The sequence below is a fragment of the Eleutherodactylus coqui genome, chromosome 3, assembly GCF_035609145.1.
Source record: "Eleutherodactylus coqui strain aEleCoq1 chromosome 3, aEleCoq1.hap1, whole genome shotgun sequence".
NCBI classification, from domain to species: Eukaryota; Metazoa; Chordata; class Amphibia; order Anura; family Eleutherodactylidae; genus Eleutherodactylus; species Eleutherodactylus coqui.
Window position 1 is genome coordinate 187,404,161 of NC_089839.1, and position 26,429 is coordinate 187,430,589.

General features: G+C 41.6%; 1 protein-coding gene across 11 annotated transcripts in view; it reads right to left on the reverse strand.

The window, feature by feature from the left end:
- Nucleotides 1–26,429, reverse strand: part of MAGI1 (membrane associated guanylate kinase, WW and PDZ domain containing 1) — a 580,752-nt gene that overhangs the window by 158,723 nt on the left and 395,600 nt on the right. For all 11 annotated transcript variants that reach the window (XM_066596650.1, XM_066596655.1, XM_066596652.1 and 8 more), the window contains exon 3: nucleotides 5,905–6,024. In XM_066596650.1, the coding sequence (XP_066452747.1) occupies nucleotides 5,905–6,024 (120 nt within the window). The remainder of the gene's footprint in view (nucleotides 1–5,904; nucleotides 6,025–26,429) is intronic.

Genomic DNA, 26,429 nt, shown 5'->3' on the forward strand with positions numbered 1-26,429 from the left:
GCAGTAAGCCACAGACACATAGCTATGAAACTGAATAACTTTATTCCACAGGAGGCACAAAGTTTAATGGTTTCAGTGACGTGAATAAAACTTGTCCGTTTAAGGTAAAGAGCATGGCAGTTACAGTCTCTGATGGGCACATTCAGCTTGCTGGTTATTATTAGCTATAGTACAGGACAACTCACTTGAACAGGACACTAGGATAATACTCACAAAATTCTGGTCACAAAATCACTTTCTCTAGAGCTCTCCTTGGCCCACAGTATGGTTTTTCTAGATACTGGTCCGAAAACATCCTAATTCTTCAGGAACACTTCAGAAAGTTTTTTTTTTCTCAGACTCAACCATTTTAAAATAAGGCTACAATTGAAGCTGTTCAAGAAGGCAGGGTAACAAATCACCATCTATTGGATGCCAGGTATGGGTGTAACTATAGGGGGTGCAGAAGTGCAGTCACACCTGGGCCCAGGAGCCCTAGGAGGCCCATAAAGTCTCTCTTTCCCATATTGCAAACCAATACTATCAATGAACCTTTATAGTTGGGGGTCCAGTTCAAGACTTTGCATCAAGGCCCAGCAGCTTCACGTTTCACGTCTGACGCCAAGGTCTAGAGCTATTGTGGAGTTTGTCCACTGGACCTAATTCCAATTCTCACAGACAAGCCAAATGAATCCTGCTCATCCCTGTCAGTTCCAGGCAGTTGCAGCAGCCCCCACTGATGCTGGTTTCACACCTGCGTTGGAACCTCCAGTTGGACGTTCTGTCGCAGATCCAACTGAAAATACGGGAAGAAAAAGCACCGCATTCAGTGCTTTTTCTTCCACCCAACAGAAAGCTGCAGCTGGGCGGAAAGCAAGCGGATCCCATTATAGTCAATGGGATCCGTCTGCCGCTGTATGGTTTCATCCAGAGAGGGAAAGGTTCAGCTGTGGGGAATTCCCCAGTCTTGCTCCCTGAATAGAACAAGAAAGCGGAAATCCTGCCAACCTTATATATAGTCTTCTACCCCACCCTTAAAGGGGTTGCCTTGTTACAGGACAATATTCCCCAGTTAGCTGCAACTGCATTAAAATAACTAAAAGAGCAGTACTTACCTGTCCTTTGTAGCAGGGATCCTGTGCTCAGCCATCTTCCTGACGTTTTTTGTGGAAGAGGTCATCACAGGAAGTCAGGTGACTGCTGCAGCCAATCAGAGGCTGCAGGATCACTGTTTTAAACTCCTGGCATCACGATGCCCAAGATGTGAGGGCATGATGTCAGTAGAACATCCAGTGATGCTGCAGCCTCCGATTGGCTGCAGCAGCCATCTGAATTCCTGTGACAACACCTTCCACAAGAAACGCTGGGAGGATGTCTGGGCTTCAGTGCTGGATTACCACTGCAGAGGACAGGTAAGTACTACTCTTTTTGTTATTTTATTGCAGTTGCAGCTATCGGGGGAATATTGTCTGGTAACTGGACAAACTCTTAAAGGCTGGGTTCACACAGGGCGGATTTGCCGCGGTTTTGCCGCGGCAAATCCGCCCGCGGCCGCTAATCTCGGGATTAGCCAGCCATGTGGACGAGATTTCTCAGAAATCTCGTCCACACGGGACGGCCAATCCGCTGTGGTAAGTCCGGCTGGAACCGCGGCTGCAGCGGCCGCAGCCGCGGTTTCAGAGTATGCAGCATGTCCATTCTTTTTTTTTCATTCCGCTGCGGCCGTGCTCTCCTCTATGGGAGCGCCGGCCGCAGCGGAAGAGTGAGAAAAATCCGCGGCGGTTTTCCCGGTGGAAATCTTGCAGTTTTTGCTGCGGCCAAACCGCGAGATTTCCGACGGGAATCCGCCCCATGTGAACCCAGGCTAATAGAGCCGATGTGCCGCCATGCTTCAGCATCTTTATACAAGTCACTATAAGAGGCATCTCTAGAAATCATGGGCTGGAAACTATAGAATTTCTGAACATAGATTACTATTACTAGTAGGATATTGGGTAGCTAGAAAAAAATACCATCTAGATCAGGGGTCCCCAACTCCAGTCCTCAGGGACCACCAACAGGTCATGTTTTCAGGATATCCTATGGTGAGAACACCTGTGGCAATGTCCAAGGCACTGACGATAATTACATCACCTGTGCAAAACTGAGCAAATCCTGAAAACATGACCTGTTGGGGTTCCCTGAGGACTGGAGTTGGGGAACACTGGTCTAGATATTTCACAAAAATCATTGAACATCTAGTCTGAACTTCTGAAGGTTTCCATAGTAACATTGCATAGAGTTATGCTCCAGTCGTAGAAACCTTGTGCAATGGACCCATAAGGATCATAGAAATCACCAAAAGGGGCCAAATGCCCATATGTCCCTTCTGATCTGTCCATATGTGTAATAGCCAAAGCAGATTTATGCTTAGAACCTGGCTGTGTTTAACCATTTTAACAAAGTAAAACCTTTGTAGCTATACTCTATGGTACAATGGTAAACACAAGAACGTAACGGCAACATAAACATACCAGTATACCGCATATAAGAGTGGTTTCACATCTGCGCTGAGGAATCAGTTTTCCTGCTCCGTTCAGTCCTTACAGTTCCGTCTCTGGATGGAACCAGACAGCACCAGGTGGACTTCATTGACTTTAATTGAGCCTGCCCACTTTTTTGCCCGGCTTTTGCACTGAAGAAAGAGCCATGCACTCAGGTATTTTCAGCCGCTTCTGTGACAGAACCTTCGTCCGGACGTTCCGGCGCTGATGTGAAACCACCACACATTATTCTGAGGCAATGATGACAACACCCTATGAATGAGGGTGTAATATAGAACCCCCAAAAAGATGGGGGTACAATGCTAGAATAGCACAAATGTCTTTATAATGACCATAGTTTGGCATGACCAGGTACATATCCAAGAATGGTAACTTTGATAATAAATCTACCCACTATATCAAAATGAACAAATAGCGAAGAAGTAAAACTGGAAATCTTGAACTGCATATAAAAACAAAGGCTAGTACCACAAATTGATTAGAACTAATCTTAGAATGGCAGCATTACCTACAAGCAGACATTAAACCTATTAAATCACTGGGAACTTGTAATATGACTGAGCTACCAGGAACCCAATCCTCCAACTTTTATATAATATGAGGCCACAGTCCATAAATAGAAATCTTAAAGTTAACATTAGTTGAAGACATGGCACCAACAAGAACGATAGCCACATTAGCTCTGAGCCCCAACCCCCGCTGTACTAACAGCGCCACTGGAACAGCAAGGGTCTGAACCTTCCCTTTCCTCAACAAAGAACCGCATAATTATTAGAGAATTCCCACAAAGACAAGATTCATTGAACATCTAAAAGAATGCTCCATTCCATGACTGTAAGCTACTAGGATTCCAGCTCATTGGAGAAGCTTTCATGATTGAATATTCATTGCAGTTAGAGGTCATCTAAAAGATATCTACTTGAATCCAAAGAATAAAATTCTGAAAGATCAAGCCTGAAGAGTCCAGCATTCCCACATATAGAGAAGCAGTATAAAAGGTGCCCAAACACATGAGAGAGAAGATGTCAAACACACTAGGGATAAAATGTCTGAGCCCGCCTGAACTAATGTAGAAGGAGCTGTCCCAATTCTCTTCTGATGGCAGATTACAGAAGAATTGGGAATGTTGGGTTTATTTGTACCTACAGTAGACAAGTTCATGTTAGAGGTGTCTGGCAGTGGCTTGTTCCCTTCTCCTCATTGAAAGCACATGCACATTTAACCAACAGCTATTTAAGGTACATGGACACCTTGACAAATAAGCAAGGAACTCAAGCTTGAAGTAGGGCACCATTCAATTTGCCCATACACCTTCAACTCCTATTAGACAAACGTTTGCTGTTTTTTCTAGCTCCCACCTACACATGAACATTCAATTTGGCCAAACATTCATGCGATTAAGTAATTAAGCTACAACCAGACGCTTTTTACATTGGCTTATTCACGGAGAACAAAAGGATCTGGCATTTAAAGTCAACATCCTTAATCCTTCTTTCCATCCACATCATTGGTTGGGAAAAAGCTGAGGCGCCTCTGTAGACATTAAAGAGTTGATGAGCTACACAGTTACCAGCAGGTTCAACGGCTAAACTCTAATGTGTATGGGGCTTTATGGGGAACCTATCACCAGGTGCATGCTGCCTGAACCACAGATATGCCCATTTGGCCCGAGCAACCTTTTTTCCAAAACACTGTTGCATTTCAGAAGAAAACATACTTAGAAGTTTGACTTGGAGCTCAACTCTCAGAACTCTTGAGTCAGAGGTGGGCCCCACCAGGCCTCTTAGTCGAAAGCATCAAGAGTGAAAGCTCCTCTCTGCTTGTGTATAAAGAGAGGGCTGTCAATCTTGAAGACGTGGGCAAGGAGAGCCTGATGCAGCCCTCCCCTTCGACTTGAGAGCTGGGCTCCGACTCAAACTTCGAAGTATGTTTTTTATGAAACGCAACAGTATTTGAGAATAAAACCCACAAGGACCGAAAAGGCATATCTGTTCTGCGTAAGGACAGCTTGAACTTGGTGACAGCTCGTACTACAGAAAGCCAGCAATGTTGATTTGTTTGTCAGCAGTGTAGTATGCAAACACTGAAAAAAAAATCTTGTTTAGCCTGGACAATTAGGCAAGGTTTTACGAGGACACATCGTTCAGAATCCCATTTCTGAAAATTTCAGTCTGCAATTTTGCAATCACATTAACAAATTACAAGAGTTTGCAAATGGTTTAATTATCCTGTAAGCAGGTCTGCTCAGAGACACATTTTTAGATGATTTATTCTATAAGAAAATTATAAAATAGATAGTTTATGTTGCAATGGACTAGAGCCAGCAGATGTGAACTGCAAACAGTGCAAGCAGATGGAAGCTGAGGGACAGAGAGGAGGAGTTTATTTTTGCCATGTAGTTATGAAGGCCTCTTCCTTTGTCCTTATAAGTAGTGACACCCACAACCTTTTGATTCCTTAAAGGTTTATTCCTTGGCATCAGTCCCTGGTAAACCTTTCAAAGCCCCATCCATGCGTAGTGGAATAATTCTGCATGTACATAGGTTTTTGTATTCTAAAATCTCCAGTATGTTCATTCTGGTTCAGAAATCATATCGGATTTCACCTTTTCAAAGTAGAGCGTGACATCCATGACGAATCTGCAGCAGAATCCACTGCTAAATCTCCATATAACACCATTCGCATTTTGCTGGAGAATCACAGTGAATACGTAGAGTAACCCTGCAATAGAAAATCTTCTGTCTGTGGATGAAGGCCTTTTTACAAGGGCCGAAAATCGGGCACGAATATTCCTAAGAGCTTTCATTTGCCCATCATTAGGCAGTGTGAAACTGCAATCAGCCAATGAACAGGGGACTACTTATTTGTAGGCTGATTGGATCTTTCATGCTGGCATAAAAATACTCGCTGGTTGGCTGGATGTCACCCCGTTTAAACAATAAAAACTGCCGCCGACACATGTAATCTGTTTGGGGATGAACGATTATAGCAACGATCATTTGTTCCCATACCAGTGATCATCTATCAATGTAAAACCACTTAATAAACATCAATTAGCATGCTATATTATCAGTTGGTGCTTTCTAAAACAGGCAAGAATTGGGCCATGTAAAAGAGCTCATGAATAATTTAAAGTCCTGTGTAAAAGAGCATCCAGAGAACTTAAATGGGTTTTCCTAGTTAGAAGAAAATGTACATCTTAGATGTAGAAACCGCACTCCCTAGTCTAGATGTTTTTGGTATTGCAACTCTTGAATGGGGATGAGTTCTAAAACCAGACAGCACCCATGAGAAAAAGTGGTGCCGTATCTGGAAAGTTGTAGACAACACCTTTAAGGGAAACCGATTTGATACTTGTGTGCTTTCATCTTTCTGATCATACCTTCATATGTCCCAACTTCAAGTAGAGTTCCACTCTGTTCCAGTGCCAAAAACTCCTGCACGGTCAGAAATCTGTAGTCCACACCAGGGACTTCTCCTTCTCTAGGTGGACGTGTTGTGCCTACAGAACAGAAAAAAATTCAACATTAGAACAAAATTTCATCGAAAGTGAACCCTAAAGAAATTACAAGAGAATTGGATCATTTGAGATACACGAGTCTCCATCTTTCGTGCAATTGAGATGTAGTTTGCTGGCACTTGAGGTTCCAGAAGAACTAGATATCCTCCAGCCCTCCAGCAAAGACTGGACATGAGATTTAAATGTCCGACTGTATCTTTAGTCGATAACGTTACAGACATGTACAACCGTGCAGAGTCCAAAATCCATTAGGTTGACCTAGATTGATCGCAGTGCTGTGATGCTCACTGAATTATCATATCATGTATGACTTTATAAAGAAAGTCCATTAATACATTTTGACCACAGACGAGTCTTACCACTGAAGCCCTCAACAGCCAAAGTCCTACTATACTGTGAGGCTAAGGGCTCAGATGATCTAACATCTGGTCTACGACACACAACCACAGGGAGGGGACAATGACACCAGCTGTCAGCTTCAGACAACACTTAGTAGCTAGATTGCCCTCAGCAAGAGAAAACCAGCTTTTTGACACACAATATTTGGATTTAAGAGCAAATGATTACAAATGTAACACCCTCAGACAGTTGTCAAGGACATTACAAAGGCTTCCTGATAAAATCTCTCTTAAGGTTCAGTGCAGCAGTAAAGTCCATCACTGGAGACGAGTTAGAAACTACTTCTGGGACATTGTCCTTTGTACCTTGTAGTTGTAAAGCCAAAACGCATCAGGTACTTCCAGTATTCAATATCAGCAATGATAGAGAATAGTACTGTCAATGAGCAGAGAAACTATCCTATTGATGACAAGTAGTATATGGTATGAAGTGTTTTCAGGCTAAACGGTCTATTATTTTATAACAGGGTGGATAGAGCGATAGATATGACCTAAGACGGAAGACGGAAATAGACAGAATTATAGAACACACAGAATGACTGACAGAACAATAGAGCGAGAGACAAAATGATTGATATATAGAATAAAAACAATAGGAGGATGGAATAAGGGACTTAAAGATGGATAGATAGCTAGAATGTTAAGCGGATACGACAAGAGACCAAACGACAGGCGGATACGACAAGAGACCAAACGACAGGCGGATACGACAAGAGACCAAACGACAGGCGGATACGACAAGAGACCAAACGACAGGCGGATACGACAAGAGACAGATTGAGAGATGGACAGCCCAAGAGACACAATGATAAATCGATTAATAGAATGACAGAACAAAAAATAGATGGATAGATAGAACGATAGGTAGATACAACAATGATTGAATGATAGATAGATAGATAGAGTTGTCAGTGGTTAGCGCTGTTGCCTTGCAGTACTGAGGTCCTGGGTTTGAATGCTACCAAGGACAGCTGCATGGAGTCTGTACGTTCTGCCTGTATTTGCATAGGTTTTTCCAGGCATACCAGTTTCCTCACATACTCCAAACATTAAGCTCTAATTGTGCATGTATGTGTAGGATTGGATTATGAGCTACATTGGCAATAGGGACTGATGTGAATGGTGCCAATTTATGTACAGCACTATGGAATATGCTGGCACTACATAAGCAACATAAATAATAATCAAGCAGATAAAACAACAGAAATAGATATATACATACATAGAACTAAATAGAACTAAAATAGATACACACATATATAGATATAAGATGCATACATATGAGATAGGTAGATAGATACATAGACAAGAGATACATAGATAGATAGACAGACAGACAACAATGAGACATGGTAATTCTATATACAGGTGTGTCTATAAACCAGACAGACAAGGCTAAGACAGGTTAAACCTGATGGGCATGTTTCTTTTCCAACTATTAGAAGTAAGTATGTATATTGCTATTACATATGTAGGTAATATGCAACCAGGAACAATTGACAATAATCCACTATAATGCTGAGACAAGGGTACATTAGTTCTAGCAGAAATTGGGTGGTGACCCACACAGGGCTCAGTCGAGCAAAAAAAAAAAAGCATGCAATACTCATTTCAATAGCACAGACAGATCTGCAGCCACCCACCCACCATCCTGACGGTGAGGTTTAAATATTTATTCTCGGGTGGGAGGATGCAGATCATTTTAATTAAAATAACAATATTAATAGGCACAAGTCTTCAGCTTCATAACATATAATTACGGAGGTGGCGAACAGAGCAATATGCTGGGAAAATGCTTTTAAGGTTTCTACTGACTTCCAAATTATGACAAAATGTGAGATAAACAAATGCAGCAGAGCTGAATTTGTCATTTAATGCTTTCTTTTAAATACTATTAAAAAAAAAGAAAAGTTTACCTGCAGCCCCTATGGAAGACCAAAGAGATTACATATCATGATGGCACAACAAATTTAGCCATGATGTCTGTGCTGCAGTTAAGGAGAGATTGAAAAAAACAAAACAAAAAGGAAAGGAGGCAGACAAAAGTGTAAAATAAAGAAAACAAAAAAGCCAAACTTGCCTTTTCAATGATCCCCCTGGTCTACCACCACCACTCTGGTTTCCAGTGATCCAATCCAAGAAGAGACTGCGCCACTTGTGTTACTCATCGTTGACATGGTCTGACCTCAACGGGCATCTACACGTGACAGCCGAGGCCAGAGATTGCTCACATGACTGTTCAGCCAACTAACAGCATAGACTTCTGCAGTTGATTCTGAGATTGGACCGGCAGGGGCCAGAGAAGCAGTGTTGGATTGCGAGTCACTGGAAATGAGAGTATGGCTTTTTTCTTCTTACATTTTGCCCCCTTATCTGACCCCTTTAAATTCTCTTAAATTTCCAAAAACCCATTTAGACATACAAGTTTTTCATACTGTTAAAGAGGTTGTTTCATGCTATGGAAACCATATTAGGGAGGTACCCCACTACCTCTAAAAACACAACAGACCTGGCCCAGCCATGTATTACATAGTTATGTGTTCAATTCAATGGTTGGTATGCAATACTATGACTGTCCTCCAGAGACTGCTGTAAGAGAAATGTATGGCCAGGATTTCTGAGGCCACACCCATGGTGATCGACTGATCGTCTGATCATCTTTTATTTTAAACGTGGTTTTCTCAAGACCACCACCCTTTTAATGAAGAAAATTCTATGGCAAGTCAATAACATCACTAATACACACAGGCAAAGGCATAGATTGAAGCTGCTGGACAACAAAGGCAAAATCGGTAACAGGACGCCAAACTATAAGGCTTCATTCATACTACTGGTCTTGTCTATGAGGAAGAGAGAAACCTTATGCAGCAGAAGGGAGCTCCAGGGCCCGGTTGGGATCACATGGTCTGCACCCATTATAGTTGCGCCCCCTGTATGCTGGGTTATGGCTACATAGAGGGGTCTTGTGTCAGTGCCCTATCATGGCAGTGCTGCATCTTATCTATGACTTTGTAGACATTATCTGATAAAATGTCAGGCCTGGCATTCTCTAGATAATTGCTTTGGATGCAAGCAAATATTTAAACCAGCCTTGGAAAGAGACAGAGGAGACAGAGTAGGTAGGGAGGTGTGAAGCCAGCCTTCCCCCACCGTCTACTGAATAAAGTGACAAGCTGTTTGCTGGACACACGCTCGGCAGATGGCAGAATCAAAGGGTTTTTCTAAGCCGTCTGGATGTGTACAATGATTACAAACCTCACTTGAAACAAACCCACAATGTTTGCTTTCTAAAAGGAGCAAAGCAAATACACTTTGCATAAAAAAGTGTCTGAGTCGTTAAAACACGGATTCATATATTTAAAGCTAAAGTGAGTCTAAAAAAGCAGAAGGTCGTAAAAAATGAACATAACCATATTGAGTTTAGGCGGACTATACAGAAATGTTCCATAGTTCAATATACACACATTGTCAAAAACAGTCCTTAGAAGAAGTTGTCGGAATGGAATTAAACTTTCTCTGTGTGATTGTAACATTAATATAAGTAAGTGATTACAATATTAGAGCAAAAGGAGAATTGATTGTGGAACACTAAACACTTGAAAGGAGGCTCTTGTACCCTGTTGTACCACCTCTAGCTTGGATATAAGATGTGATACGGGTGGGCATGGATGCTCTAGTACCCTATTGTACCGCATTTAGCTTGGATACAAGATGTGATACAGGTGGGCATGGAGGCTCTAGTACCCTGTTGTACCGCCTATAGCTTGGATACAAGAGGTGATACGGGCGGGCATGGAGGCATACAGATTTTGTATGATATCCCGTGGCATGCTGCTCCACATTTGCTGTAACTGAGCCTTGTAGGCAGTCGAAGTTGACGTTCCAGATGGTCTCATACATGTTCTATTGGTGATAAATCTGGCGACTGGGCAGTCACGGAAGTGTGACAATGTTGTGGAGACATTCCTTTGACCTCCTTGTGTGTGCGGCTGAGCATTATCCTGATGCCTCTTGGAAGCCACCATGAGAGGAACATATGTGGCTGCAGGATGTCCTGAACATGTCGCTGAGCTGTCAAAGTCCCTTGTACTGACTGTCATATGCTATGGCCCCTACCAGACCATCTCACCAGCAGTGGGGGCAGGATTAAAGCGCTCACTCCTAAGTATCCAAACATGAACACTGCAGTCATTCGTGCTGAAACTAAACCTAGAGTCGTCACTTAAGACAACCTGGTTCCAATCTGTAGCAGTGCAATTTTGCTGCCCATGACAAAACTGCCAACAGAGGCGATGGTGGGTGGATGCAAGATCAATTTTCCTTCAGCCAAGTGCCTGGATATGGTTTCAACAGACACAGGGGATGTAACGATGCTGCCACCTGTCTCTGAATGGCGGACAATGAAATAGTTGGAGCCAGAGGCGTAACTTGGAGCTCACGGTTCCCGATGCAAAACTTCTAACAGGGACCCCAACTATAATGCTTTACTCATAGTACTGGGTTCCCTATATGGAGAAGAAAGGCCTTATGGGCCCCCTAGGTCTCCTGGGCCCAGGTGCAACCGCATCCCCTTCATCCTCTATAGTTACGCCCCTCATTGGAGCTGCTCATGTTTGTCGGACAATCAATCGATCCTATCCACTGGTGGTGTGTCCACAGCAGCCTTGTGAGTGTGTCCTCACGCATTCACTAGTCCCAACACCTCCTAACCAGTCTGGTCGTAACGGCCCAGGTGGCCGTAATTCGTTGATACGACCATCCAGCTTCTCGCATTCCAATAATTTACCCCCTTTCAAACCCTGTTAATCTTTGATTGCATCTTAGAGACATGTCTAGTGGTCAACAAGCTCTACACAAGTGGAAAAAAGGTCACCACACACAAGGAGCCTTTGAGAGCCTCTTTATAGGCTATGGATGGAACTACTTTTAGGTCCTCAGGTGTCAAGATCATTCATCTAATCACACCACAACTCCAATCACTTGCATATCTGCCTGAAATCTAACTGAAGAACATCTTTAAATCAGTTAGTATTTGCAAAGTTGCAATTGGAGCAATAAAAATAAAAAGTTTTGCTGCAAAGGTATACTACAGCCTCTTAAAAAAATAAATAAAAACACTAAGCTCTGAGCGCAGATGGTCATCCACTGCTATTGTTACACAACAGGAAACCATAATTAATGTATCCTAGCCCACATGAACCCCTTCCACAATCAGGAAGGAAACCAAAAAACATCATGGCTACAAATTTCGGGACCATAAATAAACATTACAGGTAATTTAGCAAATTTGCCCCTTATAATCTCCGGGTACAGTTGCTCTTTAAATAATGCAACCTATGTTTTAAGTTCAATGGCCCTTTAATGATAAACTCATCACTGTAATAGACACTACAATTACAGTCTTTACTGATCAGTGGTTCACTCTTGCACAACCGATCACGGTAAACTACAAACGCTGGTCAGGTTTTCCGCTTTTAATGTAATTATGTTTACTGTTCCAATTAAAACTCCCATGGGGGTTGCTGCCAAGCTGCACAACATCTAATCTCTACATGTTGTTTATATATATTAAGGTATTAGTTACTGCTCCTCCGTGGAGACGGAGAAGTATTAATTGATTGTACACTGTCAGCCTGGCTTATGTTTTTTGATTAATAAGCAGATTCGTAGTTTAGGCAGTTCTTTCTTAGTTAACACCTTCTAATTTATTAGCATATAAACAAAAACATTGTGACTCATTTCCTAGAAAACAAGTAGAAAAAGGATTCTACACTTTTCAAGACCATTTGAGCCTTTTAGCGGCCGGGCAATAAGAATTTCCATAAACCTCAACAGAAATCAATTCAAAAAGTTGCGCAATATATGCAGAGTTTTGGGGACACTGACAGCCTGGCTCCCGGGTTTGTGTAGCCCTGTTGTAAATTTATAGACATTGTGGGAGTTAAATGGTGGCATCTGCTGTGGGGCATGATAAAGCAATATTATCACCTGATGAGGTCCCCAGACAAATCTTACTTTTTTTCTTTCTTCCTAGTGAATTAATTTAAATTCTGGGATAAATTTGCATTGGTATTTCATATTATTTCAGTTCTGGGTCAATCATTCCATTGGTGGGCAATCCCCAATTACCAGTTTTGCTAGATGGCGCTCCCCTTCTTGCCAGATTGGATACAGTTATCCCACACATTAGATATGATGCAGCATTGAGGCCCTTCTGGGAGACTCTTAGTGATTCTGGCCCATCAGCCAAGGCGTGGTATAAATATCACTGATTTTTGCAGGACACAGACAGCTCTGTTCCTACTGCAGTGGTCAGGCTTGGTATTGCACACAAACCTTCCATTAAAGTGAATGGGAACTTTTCCATAATAAAGAATGTTTGCTTAATGGAGATTAGGTTCGCTCCAGGCCTGATCCAACTCTTATGACTTTAGACCCTCTAAGCACAACCTCATGGACTTGGATTCTGATGGCTGCTAGACTCTTAATCCCCCTTCACTAGCGATCACAGATGCCTCCCAGTATTTAACAGTGCTTTGATAAAATTGAATGTATAGATTTGAAGAGCTTATGGAATTGGAAAACAATGCCAGAGATAGGCTTTTGGCGGCATGGAGCAGATGGTCACTCTTAGGACACACTTTATCTGGACAGGTTCCTAAATAATCCCTCCACCCCAGGCCCTTATTTTATGTGAAACCTATAAGTGGTGATACTTCCCTTCCTATTTTTTATGTAGACCGAGACATTTTTTACAAAACATATATATTACGCCTAGTGATGCTTTAGGTTTTTGTTCCTCGCTTTCTTCTCTTCCTACTCAGCCATCAAGATATAGGATATAAATGCTATTATATGTCCAATCGATATCATGTCTTCCTTTGCCCATTTTTATACAATTAGTTACTGGATGTCCTCTTTTTGATATGGAGAGTTGTTATATGTAAAACTTAGTTGAACGTCAATAAAGGCAGATAAAAAAGGAACTTTGCCTGTAATACCAAACCTGGTCACTGCAATGGAATGGAGCTGTCTGCTTCCTACAGAAATCAACTGAGTTTAGAAGCACGCTGGCCTGGCAAACAGCTGATCAGCAGGATCCTAGGCAGCAGACTCCCCCACTGATCTAATTATTGATGGCCATCAATAGTGTACAGCTGGACAACCCCTTAAACCTGGGGCAGACTCAAGTCCAATAGTCATGCAGACAGAATCAGTTCTAGGGGCTGAAGTCTAGAAGATATCCTTGAAGAAGTATGTGCGTCTCATAATCTAACTGTCCCTACATTTTATTAGAGAAAAATTCTTATTTCAACTCTTATCAGCCACTTCTTCCCCTCCTATTGCACTCACTCATTGTGCATGTTCTGATAAGATATATATGCTAAAGTCCATCCGCACACAGATAAGGTAACATCTGCAGCCCAAAGACATCTGTGTCTCCCCTCTGCCTCTCTCCCTCCAGCAACTCCTTCTTCCTACTCCTTTTTCCTCCTCCTCCCCTCCCATAGACTTCTGTAGATGTAATCTGATTTGCCTTCAGTATATGCTTTTTATATGTACTCACAGAGTAAGTGATCAGTGCAGGAGGTAGGTTGGAGGAGAACTATATGATAAGTGGAGACATAAGCATTTTTCTTTCATATTACTTTTTTTTGTTTTAGACTGTACTTTTGATTATGAAAAAAATGTTAGTTACTCTTTAATATGATTCTTGAAAAATAGATTTCCTGCACCTCTCATAGTGTCCATGCACTGGACAGTTCACCACCAACCCCTATTATATACATATGGAACACCAAAGCACCACACTCCGACTTCATGCCATTGTGTAAGGCATAAAATTAGAGTATGGCGCGTTTGTGTTCTAAATCTCCGTAGAGCAACATGAAAAATGCAAAATCAAGGCTTAAGGTAAAGCCTTCATATAATGAAGTTGCATTAGGCCATCAGATGTATTCTAAAATAGTCAACCCACAAGATATACACTCCTTCTATGAAGCGATTCTAGCAGCTGCTATGTTCTAACTTTGACAAGTGCTGTAATAAACAACAATTTCAAAATGAGTCATCTGAAGAGAAGGAAACAAGGTCAGATTATTGAGGTTACACAACAGACAAATACATCAGGTGATGGCTTCATATGTGCCGAATCTGATTTAGCTTTAGCAACAGGCAGCTATTAAATTATTCCTAGTTGTACCTGATGAAAAAAAGATTAAAAAACATAGCATTTTCTTGTAAATCTAAAATCATACAGTTAAACTAAGGACACAAAAAAAATCAACAGCTATGATAAAGCCCTTAAATAATTCACTTCAAATGGGTAGATGTCTTGCTAACACCAATGGTCAGTGACATACGGCCTTAAAAGGGGTTTACTCCTGACTGTAGTGTCCTTTTCCTGTTGAATCAGTAGGAGGGTTAAAACACAAAGAGAGGTTCAACCACTGGATCTCCTACCAATCTGTTTTTACTCAGTACCACTATTGCAGAGTAAACTATGCCTACACAATCACACTCAAGTAAAGTAGATGGGAGTTATAGCCACACTCTGCACTTTCCTTAAAGGCTATGGACATCTTTACGGGACAATTTTTACTCCATTTCAATACAAGTATTTTGGGTTGCCAATCATTTTTTCAAAAGGCTTAGATTCAAAACTTTTCACTGTTTCTCTTCTGCAGCTTCTACAAATCACTATATAAAGACAGTGCAGTATAAGGATCCTTTTATATGGAATGATTATAGATCCTGCGAATCTGAATAAAAAACAAACGACAATTGGATTGTGGAAACTGGCAATTGTTCATCTATGAACAACTACCTGTTTACTGTGAGTTGGGGTGAATGGCAAGGTCTCACAATAGGACATCCATTAGTGAGGCTTCACTGACAGCTTAGGGCCCATTTAGACACAACGATTCTCGTTCAAAATTCGATCAAAGCTGTCTTTTGAGTGAAAATCGTTGGGTCTAAATGCGCGGCCATCGTGCAGTTTTCGTTAACGATTAGCTCATCATTGTCTTTCCGCAAACTGAAAGACAACGATGAGTCTTATCAGGACCGCTCACTGAGTTCTCAGCGGGATACCGCTGATACTATTGTTTAAGCTGCTATCCCGCTTGGAGAACACATTAGAAGTATGAAGAAGACAGCGCTTCAGCTGTCGGAGTGCTCGGAGTGCTCAGGTGTATTCCAGCTTAGCGCTGCGTGAACACAGCAGGAGTATGCAGAAGACAGCGCTCCAGTTGTCTTCTGCATACCCCCGCTTGGAGCGCTCAGCTGTATACCAGCTCAGCGCTCCAAGAAAACAACAGCTGTATGCAGAAGATAGCGGTCCCGCTTGTCTTCTGCATACAGCGTGAGCCTTCATTTACACACGTATGCAAAGTGAACGCTCAAAACTGTCACTCAAACTGCCGTTTGAGCAAATTTTGAGCGAACATCTTGCCGTGTAAATGCACATGATTATCGATCAAAACATTTTGAGCGATACTCGTTGTGTTTAAATGGGCCTGAGCAGTTTCCCTCTGCTTTCTCATCTCATGCACTACATGAGCTAATTTATGACCATAGCAAAATTTATTTTTGTTGTGGTCATAAATTAGCTAATAAAAAGTGCAAATGAGGACAGGTAAGTGCTAAACACCAAGCCTCAGTCCAGCTTCACTAACAGATCTCCTATGGAGACTAAGGGTCCGCTTAGACCGGCGGATTTCTCGTTTGAATGAGCCAACGATGTCAAGAGTTCACTTGGGCAGCCTGTTTATACAGGCAGATACATCATTGGCTTGTTAAAAGGAGAAATCGTTTAGTCGTTCACATTTGCTGTATAGGTGATGAAAACAACTGAATGAGCGCTGTTTGAACTGAACGATAAGTGAATGAGCCAATGATAATTTTTATGTCCTCAGAAAAATGAACGGCAAACGAAAAGTGAATGATTTATCATTCGTCGTTCAGTCATTGGCTGATTTTAGACTGAATGTTTAGCATCAAACTTTTGCTTGTTAGAATGATTTTTTGAACAATAATTGTTCCGTGTAAAAGAGCCTTAAGACTGCAGTTTCCATACACAGTGATATGCAGAAGCTGCAGAAGACAAACTGTTTAAAACTTTTAATGAAATCCTATTGAAAAAAATGAGTACCAGCCCCAAATACAGGTATTTAAGTGAAAAACAAAAGTCTCTAAATATGTCCATAGCCTTCACTCCCAACCAATTTGATTGGTGACCAACTTCTAATGGGTAGTCCAATGTTCAATGGGTCTCATCTCTTTCCATAATGCCCTTGCACATTAGTCCACAATGATCATACAAACGTCAGCCAAAAGGCATAACACTTCCTTTAAAAGGGGAGGACCATTATTGTACATTGCTGTTTTCTTCTAGAAATAGTACCACACTACTCAACAGGTTTGGGGGCTCTGTTGTGTTGCAATTCAGCTCCATGAAAGTGAGTGGGGTAAAGCAGCAATATCACTCCCAACCCATGGATAAGCATCAGAAGCAAGCAGCCATCTTTTTTAATCCTACATCCCTTTAACTTCCATCTATTACAATGGATGGTGACCATGCCATCATGGCCTACTTTTTTTTGCTCTTATAAAGGTCCCAGCACATGATTAATGTTCTACTATGGGTTATCAACACAACATAACACACATATGTGGAAAGACGCTATAGAGTCCCAACTGATGAACTAAAACATCAAACATTCCCATCACTTTAGAACATTTGTGCATCAATATATTTGGAGCAGATTAAATAGAATTATAGGAATGGGAAATCTCCAAGGAATTAACATCTTGTGAGTATTCAACAGGTATCACAGAACGAAGTCTTAAAGAGACACTAACTTTTCAGACAACTACTCCAAATCTACTAGCTTGTGTTAGTCTCATCATTTCTGTAATATACTTGCATTAAAAATGTTGTTGCTTTACCACTGCTAATCACATCTGAAGTGGCTCCCACTAGGGGTCTCCCTTCCAGCTTCTCTGCAAACCACTTTTTGTCACTAGGTACAGAGCTTCCCCAGTAACAAAGACATGCCCATAGCAACAGAGGAGGGGCTATCTTCACAGGCGGCTTCCCTGTACTTAGAGGCTGCAGGCTGACAGATTTGCAGACACTATGATAACGATTTGCACAGTTTCTGCTTCTCTCCTGCTGTTACAGCATGTGGTTGTGTCTCAGTGCACACATTACATACACACATTTTAGTGGGTTTACTAACCATATGGCCAGAAGGTCTCTGAATGCCCATCTCCTACAATCGTCCTGGGAAAGCAGAGGGGTGGGCATTCAGATACTGCCTCCCTGCTGATTGGACCAGAAATAATGCAATGCAGCATAGGAAATAAGGGCAAGGAAGTCAGGACAGTGAACTGCTGGCAGAATGCTAGGCTTGCTACCTGAAAGTGGATTGCAAACAGCAGAAAAATAGAGAAAATCAAAAATTAGACATGAAACAGGGTGCAAACAGAAGCAAATGATGGTAAGGAGAACCTGGTATATTTTTGAAAACTTGCTAAAAACTCAAGTGCGCTTTAAGGATACACAATGATCCTTAGTTACTCTATTACAATATGAATTCTTATACTAAAAAGCCTTTAACCAGCCCAGTAGGGGTCATGAATAAACTACATAGCAAATTGTCATTTATATTGAGGAGATGTGATGTTTATGATTATCGGTGCCGATTATTACACATGTTCATCTTCGCTATTACTTTGTTGACATTCAGTTCCCTAATGAGATCCCAACATTTCCTGCTATGTATTGTCTTTTGTATTGCTATATAATCAGGTTTTATTACCAATCATCTTTAAAAGAAATGTTATTAGAGGAAGGTCCTGGAAAGTGAGAATGAGATTTACAAATCCATAGACAATATCTAATTATTTTAACCCAGCTGTCATGTATAATGAGAATCCTTCTTTGCTTTACTGCATTGTATCATTCATACTATTAATTGTATGCACCTTAGAATTACAAAGATTTTTGCAGCTTAGTCTTGTAGAAAACCTTATTAGTTGTTCAAAATAAATGTAAATTGATATAACAGGAGAGATTGTACTTTAATTATTCTATACATTTCACACAGTAACTCTATAAGTACTTCAAAATTTTGAGCTCTGTTGCAATAATGTGATGGAAGTAAATGACATAGAGCAGCATGGAAAGAATGTAGTCTTCACATGAGCTCTTAACTTGCAGCTCCGCAAGCAGGTATGTAAGATTAAGCAGGTTTTGAAAACAGAAGCAATACATATTATTTAGGGGATACTGGTACTCCTGACCAGGCAAGTATCACCTACTTAGATCAACTTAAAGGGGTTGTATAGGATTAGAAAATATTGCTTACTTCCCTCCAAAAATAACCTGCCTCCCACACTTGTTTACGGCTTGTCTCTAGTAATGTAACTCAGCTTCTGTGGGCAGAGTTACAATACCACACACAACCTGTGGAGAGATGTGGTGCTGTTTTTGGAAAAAAACAGCAGCATTTCAGAATAGAAAATACATGGGCCAAATGGGCATATCAGTCCTGGCTTCATGCTTCCCATTATTCAGGCAGCATGAACTTGGGGACTTTAAGTATCTGGAAAAAGTTACTCTAGGAGCCACTCTGTATTAGGATTCTTCAAGAAGTTTGATATGCACAATATATGACTAATAGAAAGCATGTAACACTTCCCACCTCCTGTAAACACTGATCTTGGGGACTGCAGAAATGGAGTGCGATTGTTCATACCGGTTCACATATTGCTATGAATATGGATGGGATACAAACATAGATCCCTATGGACATACTTTATGACTGTCGAGACACATTCCATATCTTATGAGAAGCATATGTAGGCAGAGTCAGCGGTCCTTAGAGTAATTTCCGACCCTAGTTTTCAGCTTAAAGATGTCTTAAGGGATCGAAAAAAATAGCTTAAGGTAGGAAATGCCATAAAATAACAAAACAACCCTTACTCGCCTATTAAATTGCCTGACACCCAAAGAAAAAACGCGTGAAACACCAACATGAAAAAAAAAATTCAATATTTCTATGATCTCAAAATAAATAAAAGAGAAAAATGACCCAGAAATAATACCATCTCACTTGGACAAATAAACATAAAAGTAAGCCGTGAATATATAAGAAAAATAAAATACATAAAGTGCATGTGCATAAAAAACACCAACATGAGATAACAAGTAATAAGAATAGTCTAAAAGTACAAGTACAAGTGCAAGGCAAAAATACTCAATACTTAACCAAGCGTAAACCAGATATACATTTTTGCAAGTAGCTGCCTTCGTCCGGGGATTATTATTAAATTGCCTGACTGTTCTCATCAATCCTTGTTTACTTTGCTGCAGTGATGACTTTCTTCTTTAATATATCCAAACAAAATATAAAATAATTATTTTTCAAAAGGCAGAAAAAGCATGTAAAACGGATCTTCTGTTATACCTAATGCAGGTTCCGAGGGGGCGGAGCATGACACAGGAATTCAAAGAACACCTAAGAAAGTCCCTATGTTATTCTCCGCCCCCGCTTAGGCATAACAGTATAATTTTTATCAGGAGCGTCCCTTTAAATATTTTGCAAATAATTCTAGTTTGGATCATTTAAAAGTTCATCATCACACTGTGAATGGAGAAGAGGGGCAGAGCACAACGGCTCCCGTCTGATGACCGTGACAAAGTCAGCAAAATATGAAAACGTCTCTGCTGTGGCTTCCCCTCCCCTCCTGCTGCTTGACACATTTTTAGCTTCATCTTATATCTCATTCAGAACACTTTCCTCCTGCTAGTGCTGTAAAGGGCCCGGCGCGCCACCTGTCATTCCAACAGATGTGTGTAACAATGCTCTTTTCATACAGCCCGACCACCAACTTCAATGCACGGCATCCTGCACCAAACTGAGAAGGCTTTAGGAGTTTTTTAAGCAGTTTTATTACATGCGCAGCTTATCTAACAACATAAATAGTGAGTTTACTTACACACTTGTATCAAATGAATTGAGGCTGATTTTCTGCAACTGATGTGATACGATGGTGCTAATTAAGGGCTAATGATATGAATAGCAAATTAAAAGGGATTGTCCGGCCATCTAAAGTTTAAAAAAATTTAAAAAAATCTCTGAATGCTTTAAAATAATTAAAGGAGTAATGCTCACCGTACCGATCTACCACCACTGCCGTTCCCCAGGGACCCCCACTGGTTTTTGTACTTCCTGGTCCCTGTGTGACATAGACATGTGACTGCCGCAATCAATAACTTACAATACTGTTCCTTTTTGATACGGACATGTGACTGATGCAGCCAATCAGTGACTATAGATGGTCACTGCTGTGGTCAGCGATTGGCTGCAGCAGTCACATGTTCATGCCAACTGGAATGTACAGAGACCAGCAGGGGACTCAGAGAAGCTGCAGATCAGCAGCAACGGGGATTGCTAAAGGCCCTTTTACACAGAATGATTATTGTTGAAACGAGAAAAAGTGAACATTAATTGTTCCGTCACGAGCCAATGATCGAATGCTGAATGACAATTGTTCACTTTTCGTTCGTGGTTCATTTTATGCAGATGTAATAATCATCGTTGGCTGGTCCACTCATCCTTCGGTTAAATTGCGCTTGTTCAATCGTTCTCAGTTCCTTATACAGTGAACGCGAAAGACTGAACAATTTCTCATTTGAGCGAGCCAATGATGTATCTGCTGTATAAATAGGCAGCACGAGAGAAATCAGACATCGTTCGCTCGTTCAAACCATTAATCAGCTCGTCTGAACGAACCTTAAGGCGGATATTACTTCCTTTATTATTTTGAAGCACTCTGAGGTTTTTTTTAAGTGGCTGGACAACCTCTTTTTGAGGTGTAACTATTGGAAGTAGGAATATGCGAAGATACTTTGTTACGGATTTTTTATGGGAATATTAACATCTCTAGAAGTGTCCATCTTAACTGTAGACATTGAGGCCGATTTTTGTATTACTGTTGTGTCAAAATTCCGACATAAATTGCCCCACATTTTGGTGCAAATCATTTTACAAAAATTAATGATTTCCGCCAAAAAGGAAAAGAGGCTTGCACTTTCATAGACACCGTGTCTGGAAAAACAGGAATTAATTTGTTGAGTTGTGAAATACATCAGTTTTGGCCACAAGAAAAAAAAAGTAGTCTATAGAATACCACCCATGAGGTGGCATACACTAGTAAATGTCAAATGTGCACCAAAAAAAAGTCAAATGTGCTCCAAATATGTGCCAGATCTATCAAACATGATACATTACAGACGTATCTTTGGGCTGTCTCACGGGCTTTATGCTGTCTAATAGACATCCTTAAAAGGGGTTGTACCAGGATCACATATAACCCCCTATCTACAGGATAAAAAAAAACTTGCTGATCGGTGAAAGTCCCACCACTGAGACGCCTACCAATCTTGAGAATGGTAGTCCCATGTCCCCCTCTGCCTGTCGCTGTGAGGTCGCTTATCTCCTTGCAGTGACATCATAACAAATCAAGCATTGGCAAGCATGCGCAGTAGGTTCTCCATTCATTACAATGGGATTGACCGAAATACCCAAGCGATTGTCGCTCAGCTATCTCCCCATTGAAAGTGAATGAAGCAGCAGCATGTTTCTGCAACCTATGCTTCATTCAGTCTCCTCCTGACCATGATGGGTGGGGTGGGGTGGGGGGTGCAGTAAGCCCACAGTGAGGAGGAGCTTCTTAAGATTGGTGAGGGTCTTAGCAGTAGAATCCGCAACAATTAGCAAGTTGTCCATGACACTGTGGATACAGAGTTAGTTGTGATGTGATCCTGATACAACCCCTAAATAAATTTGGCCCATTGTTTTCAAGAACCAGGGAGATAAAAATGAAAATAGCTTTACACCTAGCCCATGTAGGACAGTGTTTGGCATAACACAGGGGCCCACTGGCGTAACTATAGGGGATGCAAATAATGCGGTTGCACCCAGGCCCAGGAGCCTTAGGAGGCCCATAAGGCCTCTTTTCTCTATATAGGAAGCCCAGTACTATGAATAAAGCATTATAGTTGGGGGCCCTGTTACAGGTTTTGTATTGGGACCCAGGAGCTTCAAGTTACGCCTCTGCGTTTAGGGGTTAAGAGAAGTTAGGGGGCCCCAAGATAAACTTTTGCACCCAGGCCCATGAGCCTTTAGCTACGCCCCTGTATGGGCCATCGATTGTACGGCATCATATAGATTTCCTATGGGTCCATTGGGATTCTGTGTACCAACATAAAATGCTAGACAGAAAACCTGATTTTTTTTCCTCAAGTAGTCATGCGGTATATTAATTCCAGGGTACAATAGGGACCCATGGCATGCCATGTCCATCGTATTACGGCTCTGGAATATGGCCATGTGCATAAGGACTTACTACGTGCAATTTCCTTTCCATATTCACACTGGAGAACATTGCCAAAGGCCGAAACAGTAAAAAAAATGGGCCTAGAAGAAGCCTGGACGCCTTCTGACAGGTCTCACTTATGCTTCAAGAATCAATATGCGAGTACAAAATGACAGCATAAAACCAATTGTTGCATTTATGCCAGTAAAAGTATTAACAGAGATGAAGACGATAATAGAGAGATCTGCAGAATCCATCAGTGCTCAGATACAAGTACTGCATCAAATGCCATTAAGCATGACGGTGTGAATACATATTCCTGTAATGTTCGAAAGGTTAAGAGATGAAGCAGTAATCATAAAATCAGCAGCTGTTTGCTCCCAGCCCTGACATCAATCACATGCTGCAGCCGTCAAGCTCCTCAATGCTATAGAAAGATTGGATATGTGAAAGAAGGAGAGACTGGCACGGTAATGAAGAGTAGCAACTCAAGGCGGGTAGTTCTCTGTCTACCCATTGCCCACTGTATGAAAGGAATTGTCCAAGATAAAAAAAATGGCTGCTTTCTTCAAAAACAGCACCACAACTGTCCACAGGTTGTGAACGGTATTGCAGTTTATCTCCATTAATAAGGTGTATGAGAATGAGCTGCAATACCATGCATGAAGAAACTGCAGTGTGCTTAGCCCCCCAAGATGTAATGGGTCCATGTGAACTAACAAGGACAGCACACAAACCCAAATATGCTAGTGTGTCGGAGGCCTGAGAGTATGTTGTGAAGTAGTGTACGCTTTATGGCCCTGCTTTATCAAGACAGGTGTTTCCTACACTTGTCTTAGAAGTGTTATACAACAGGATAGGTGATAACTTACTGATCGGTGGGGGTCTCATCACTGAGACCCCAACTGCTCTTGAGAAAAGTGGTCCTGTGCCCCTGTCCTCCTTAAAGTGGCTTACTGCACCCCCTGCAGTGAGAAGGAAAATGAATGGAGCGCTGGTCATGCAAGTTGGTCTGCACAGATTGCAGAGCACTTGCTGTTCGACTATTTCCATCAGCCCCATAGATATGAATGGCATGTTGACGGTGCATGCTCTCAGCCAGCACTCATTCTGGCATCACTGTGGGGACGGAGGAGCGACCCCACGGTGATAGGCAAAGGTTGACATGGGACCCCCATTCTTGAGTCTCAGTGGCGAAATACCTTCTAATCAGCAGGTTAGCCCCTATAACTTGTGATCTTGGTACAACTTCTTACAACATGGCAGTCCCTATACCAGAAAATCATAATTGCACAATACTTTTCACCCGTTTTTGGCAAAAAAAACAATAAATATGTTGTGAAATGGAGGTCATACCCTTTTGGGCACAGTGTGTAGTATTTGTGTTATTATTTATTTCTGGGGGCACAGCGAGTAGATTACTATTAATGTTTGGCGTATAGTGAGTAGAACTATATTTAGTTAACACCATGTGTGGTGCATTTATTTTCAGAGGAGCCAAAGATATCTGGGCAATAAATCTGCAGAGGTAAGAACTATCTGGAAATAGTCATGGAGGTCTGGACATGATGGAGAAGAAAAGGAACAAGTCCAATCAGAGTGCATCACCTGTGAGTCACTCATTGCCATTGTGATTCTACAACTGACTGCATCACATCAGTATTGTGATCATATGCAAAGCGCGCAAAATACTAGTTTGTGAAATTGTATGTCTCAGCATATTGGCGTGTTCAGATCTTACTAGGAGCTGTAGCTTTACATGGTATAAAATGTGTGCTGCAGGGGAATTATTTTGTGCTGCACTGTGGCATTTGGAGCTTCTTGGAGAGTATTTTGTGTCTCACTATATTTTAACCTTGCGGAAGGGGTATTTTTTGCTACACTCTGGTGTTTGATGCTGCTGGGAAGATATGGAGAATTAGGTGTGGTGTGTTGGTATCTGGGTGGCACTGCTGGGAATAATTTGAGTGCTGCACAGTGGTTTTTGGCACTGCATGGTAATAATTCTTTGCTGGCGAGACCTTGGCATCACCATGCATTGGTTGGTAAGGTCTGAATAGAACAATTTTGAGAAGCCTAGTCTTGATCTGAAAGACAATATGCGGCACAGCATGCGATGAATGCCACCAAATTTCTGCATTTCCACAAGGGGAGTGTGTGTGTGTGGGGGGGGGGGGGGGGCAAAATATTGTTTGTGGGCTGGCGAAGTTTATTTGCCAAGGCTGCTTTTTAATCCCAGTCCAAACCTGCCCCCGCCCATGTGTTTCGTTTGTCTATGGCAGGTTATATTTCATACTTAGAGACCGGTTTCCTAGATGAAATTTAAATATGATTGAGTAAACTGTGTAGGATGGATGACTCCGAGGCAAGGCTGAATATTGCTGATCCTACACAACAAAGGGTTTCACTGTATTTGCCAAGCAAACATCTATTCTTGACACAAACCTAATAGATACCTTGTAGTATTAATCATCAGCAGTTACTGGATATTGGACACAAAAGCTCCAGGACTCTCAGTAATGGCCAATTGTTGACTGCAGCCTTTAATCAAGACGTTATGTCATACTCATCTATCATTTCCTTAAATGAGCAACCAGAGCGCTACAGCAAATGAATGCATTTTTTATACTTTATAACACCTATGGTCTCTACTGAGATGCAATGCCAACTCAGCAATAGCTGCTTCATCAAGCAGAAGCAACGCGATACACATAGGATTCCACTCTGCTCTGTAAAATGGCAAGATAATAGACATAAAAACATACAAAATAGTTCATAAATCACTTATATCTAGTAATAACCTCTTATGGTGCAGTGCTGTTTAAAAAATACATCATCAGGACGTAGCTGACGGTAGGGGCTTGTAGGGCATGTGCCTCGAATAAAAAGGTGTTAACTAGCCGCTCTGCCTTGGATACGGAATAGGGCAGCAAATTAAATCTTTGCCCCATATAGAGTTATGCAAACAGGGGATAGAAAGGTTCACTTCCTTATAAGTTAATGTCTGACCTTTTAACCCTTTCCAATCCACTGTCTGACATCTGAAGACAGTATGATTTAAGGCTGTACAGCTCCGATATTGGAAGACGTCCATCGGGGTTCTCTTACTGTATATTACCAGCCTCTCTGCTGTCGGAGCCTATCCAATGTGTCACCTCATGCAGTACTGGCTTTAGCCAGCATATAGCGCCGTTGTATAACGGCAGAAAAAGAGTAAGCCCCCTAGGAAAACCAGGATACAAATTGGATTGGAAAGGGTTAAAAGGGCTTGCAATATGACCAAGGATATAAACCCAACCAAACCAGCATCATCTCCAGAAGGAAAAGCCACCCATATGCAGACTGGCTGCTTTGGGGCTATGCTTCTGTTCATTGCAGAGCGGGGTAGCGGCTGGATAAGTGAGAAGCCTTTGGGAAATCGGCCTGTTGAAAGGCTAGATATTGACTTACAGTGAAGTCAGTTTCCAATAGGCGATCCTGTGAAGTTAGCTTTCCATCCCACGTTTGCATATCTTTTTCCCAGGAAGCATTGCATGACTTATGTAAGACTCCCTAAACCAACTTGGTACTCACCACAAGGACAAACTATATTCCCCCAAA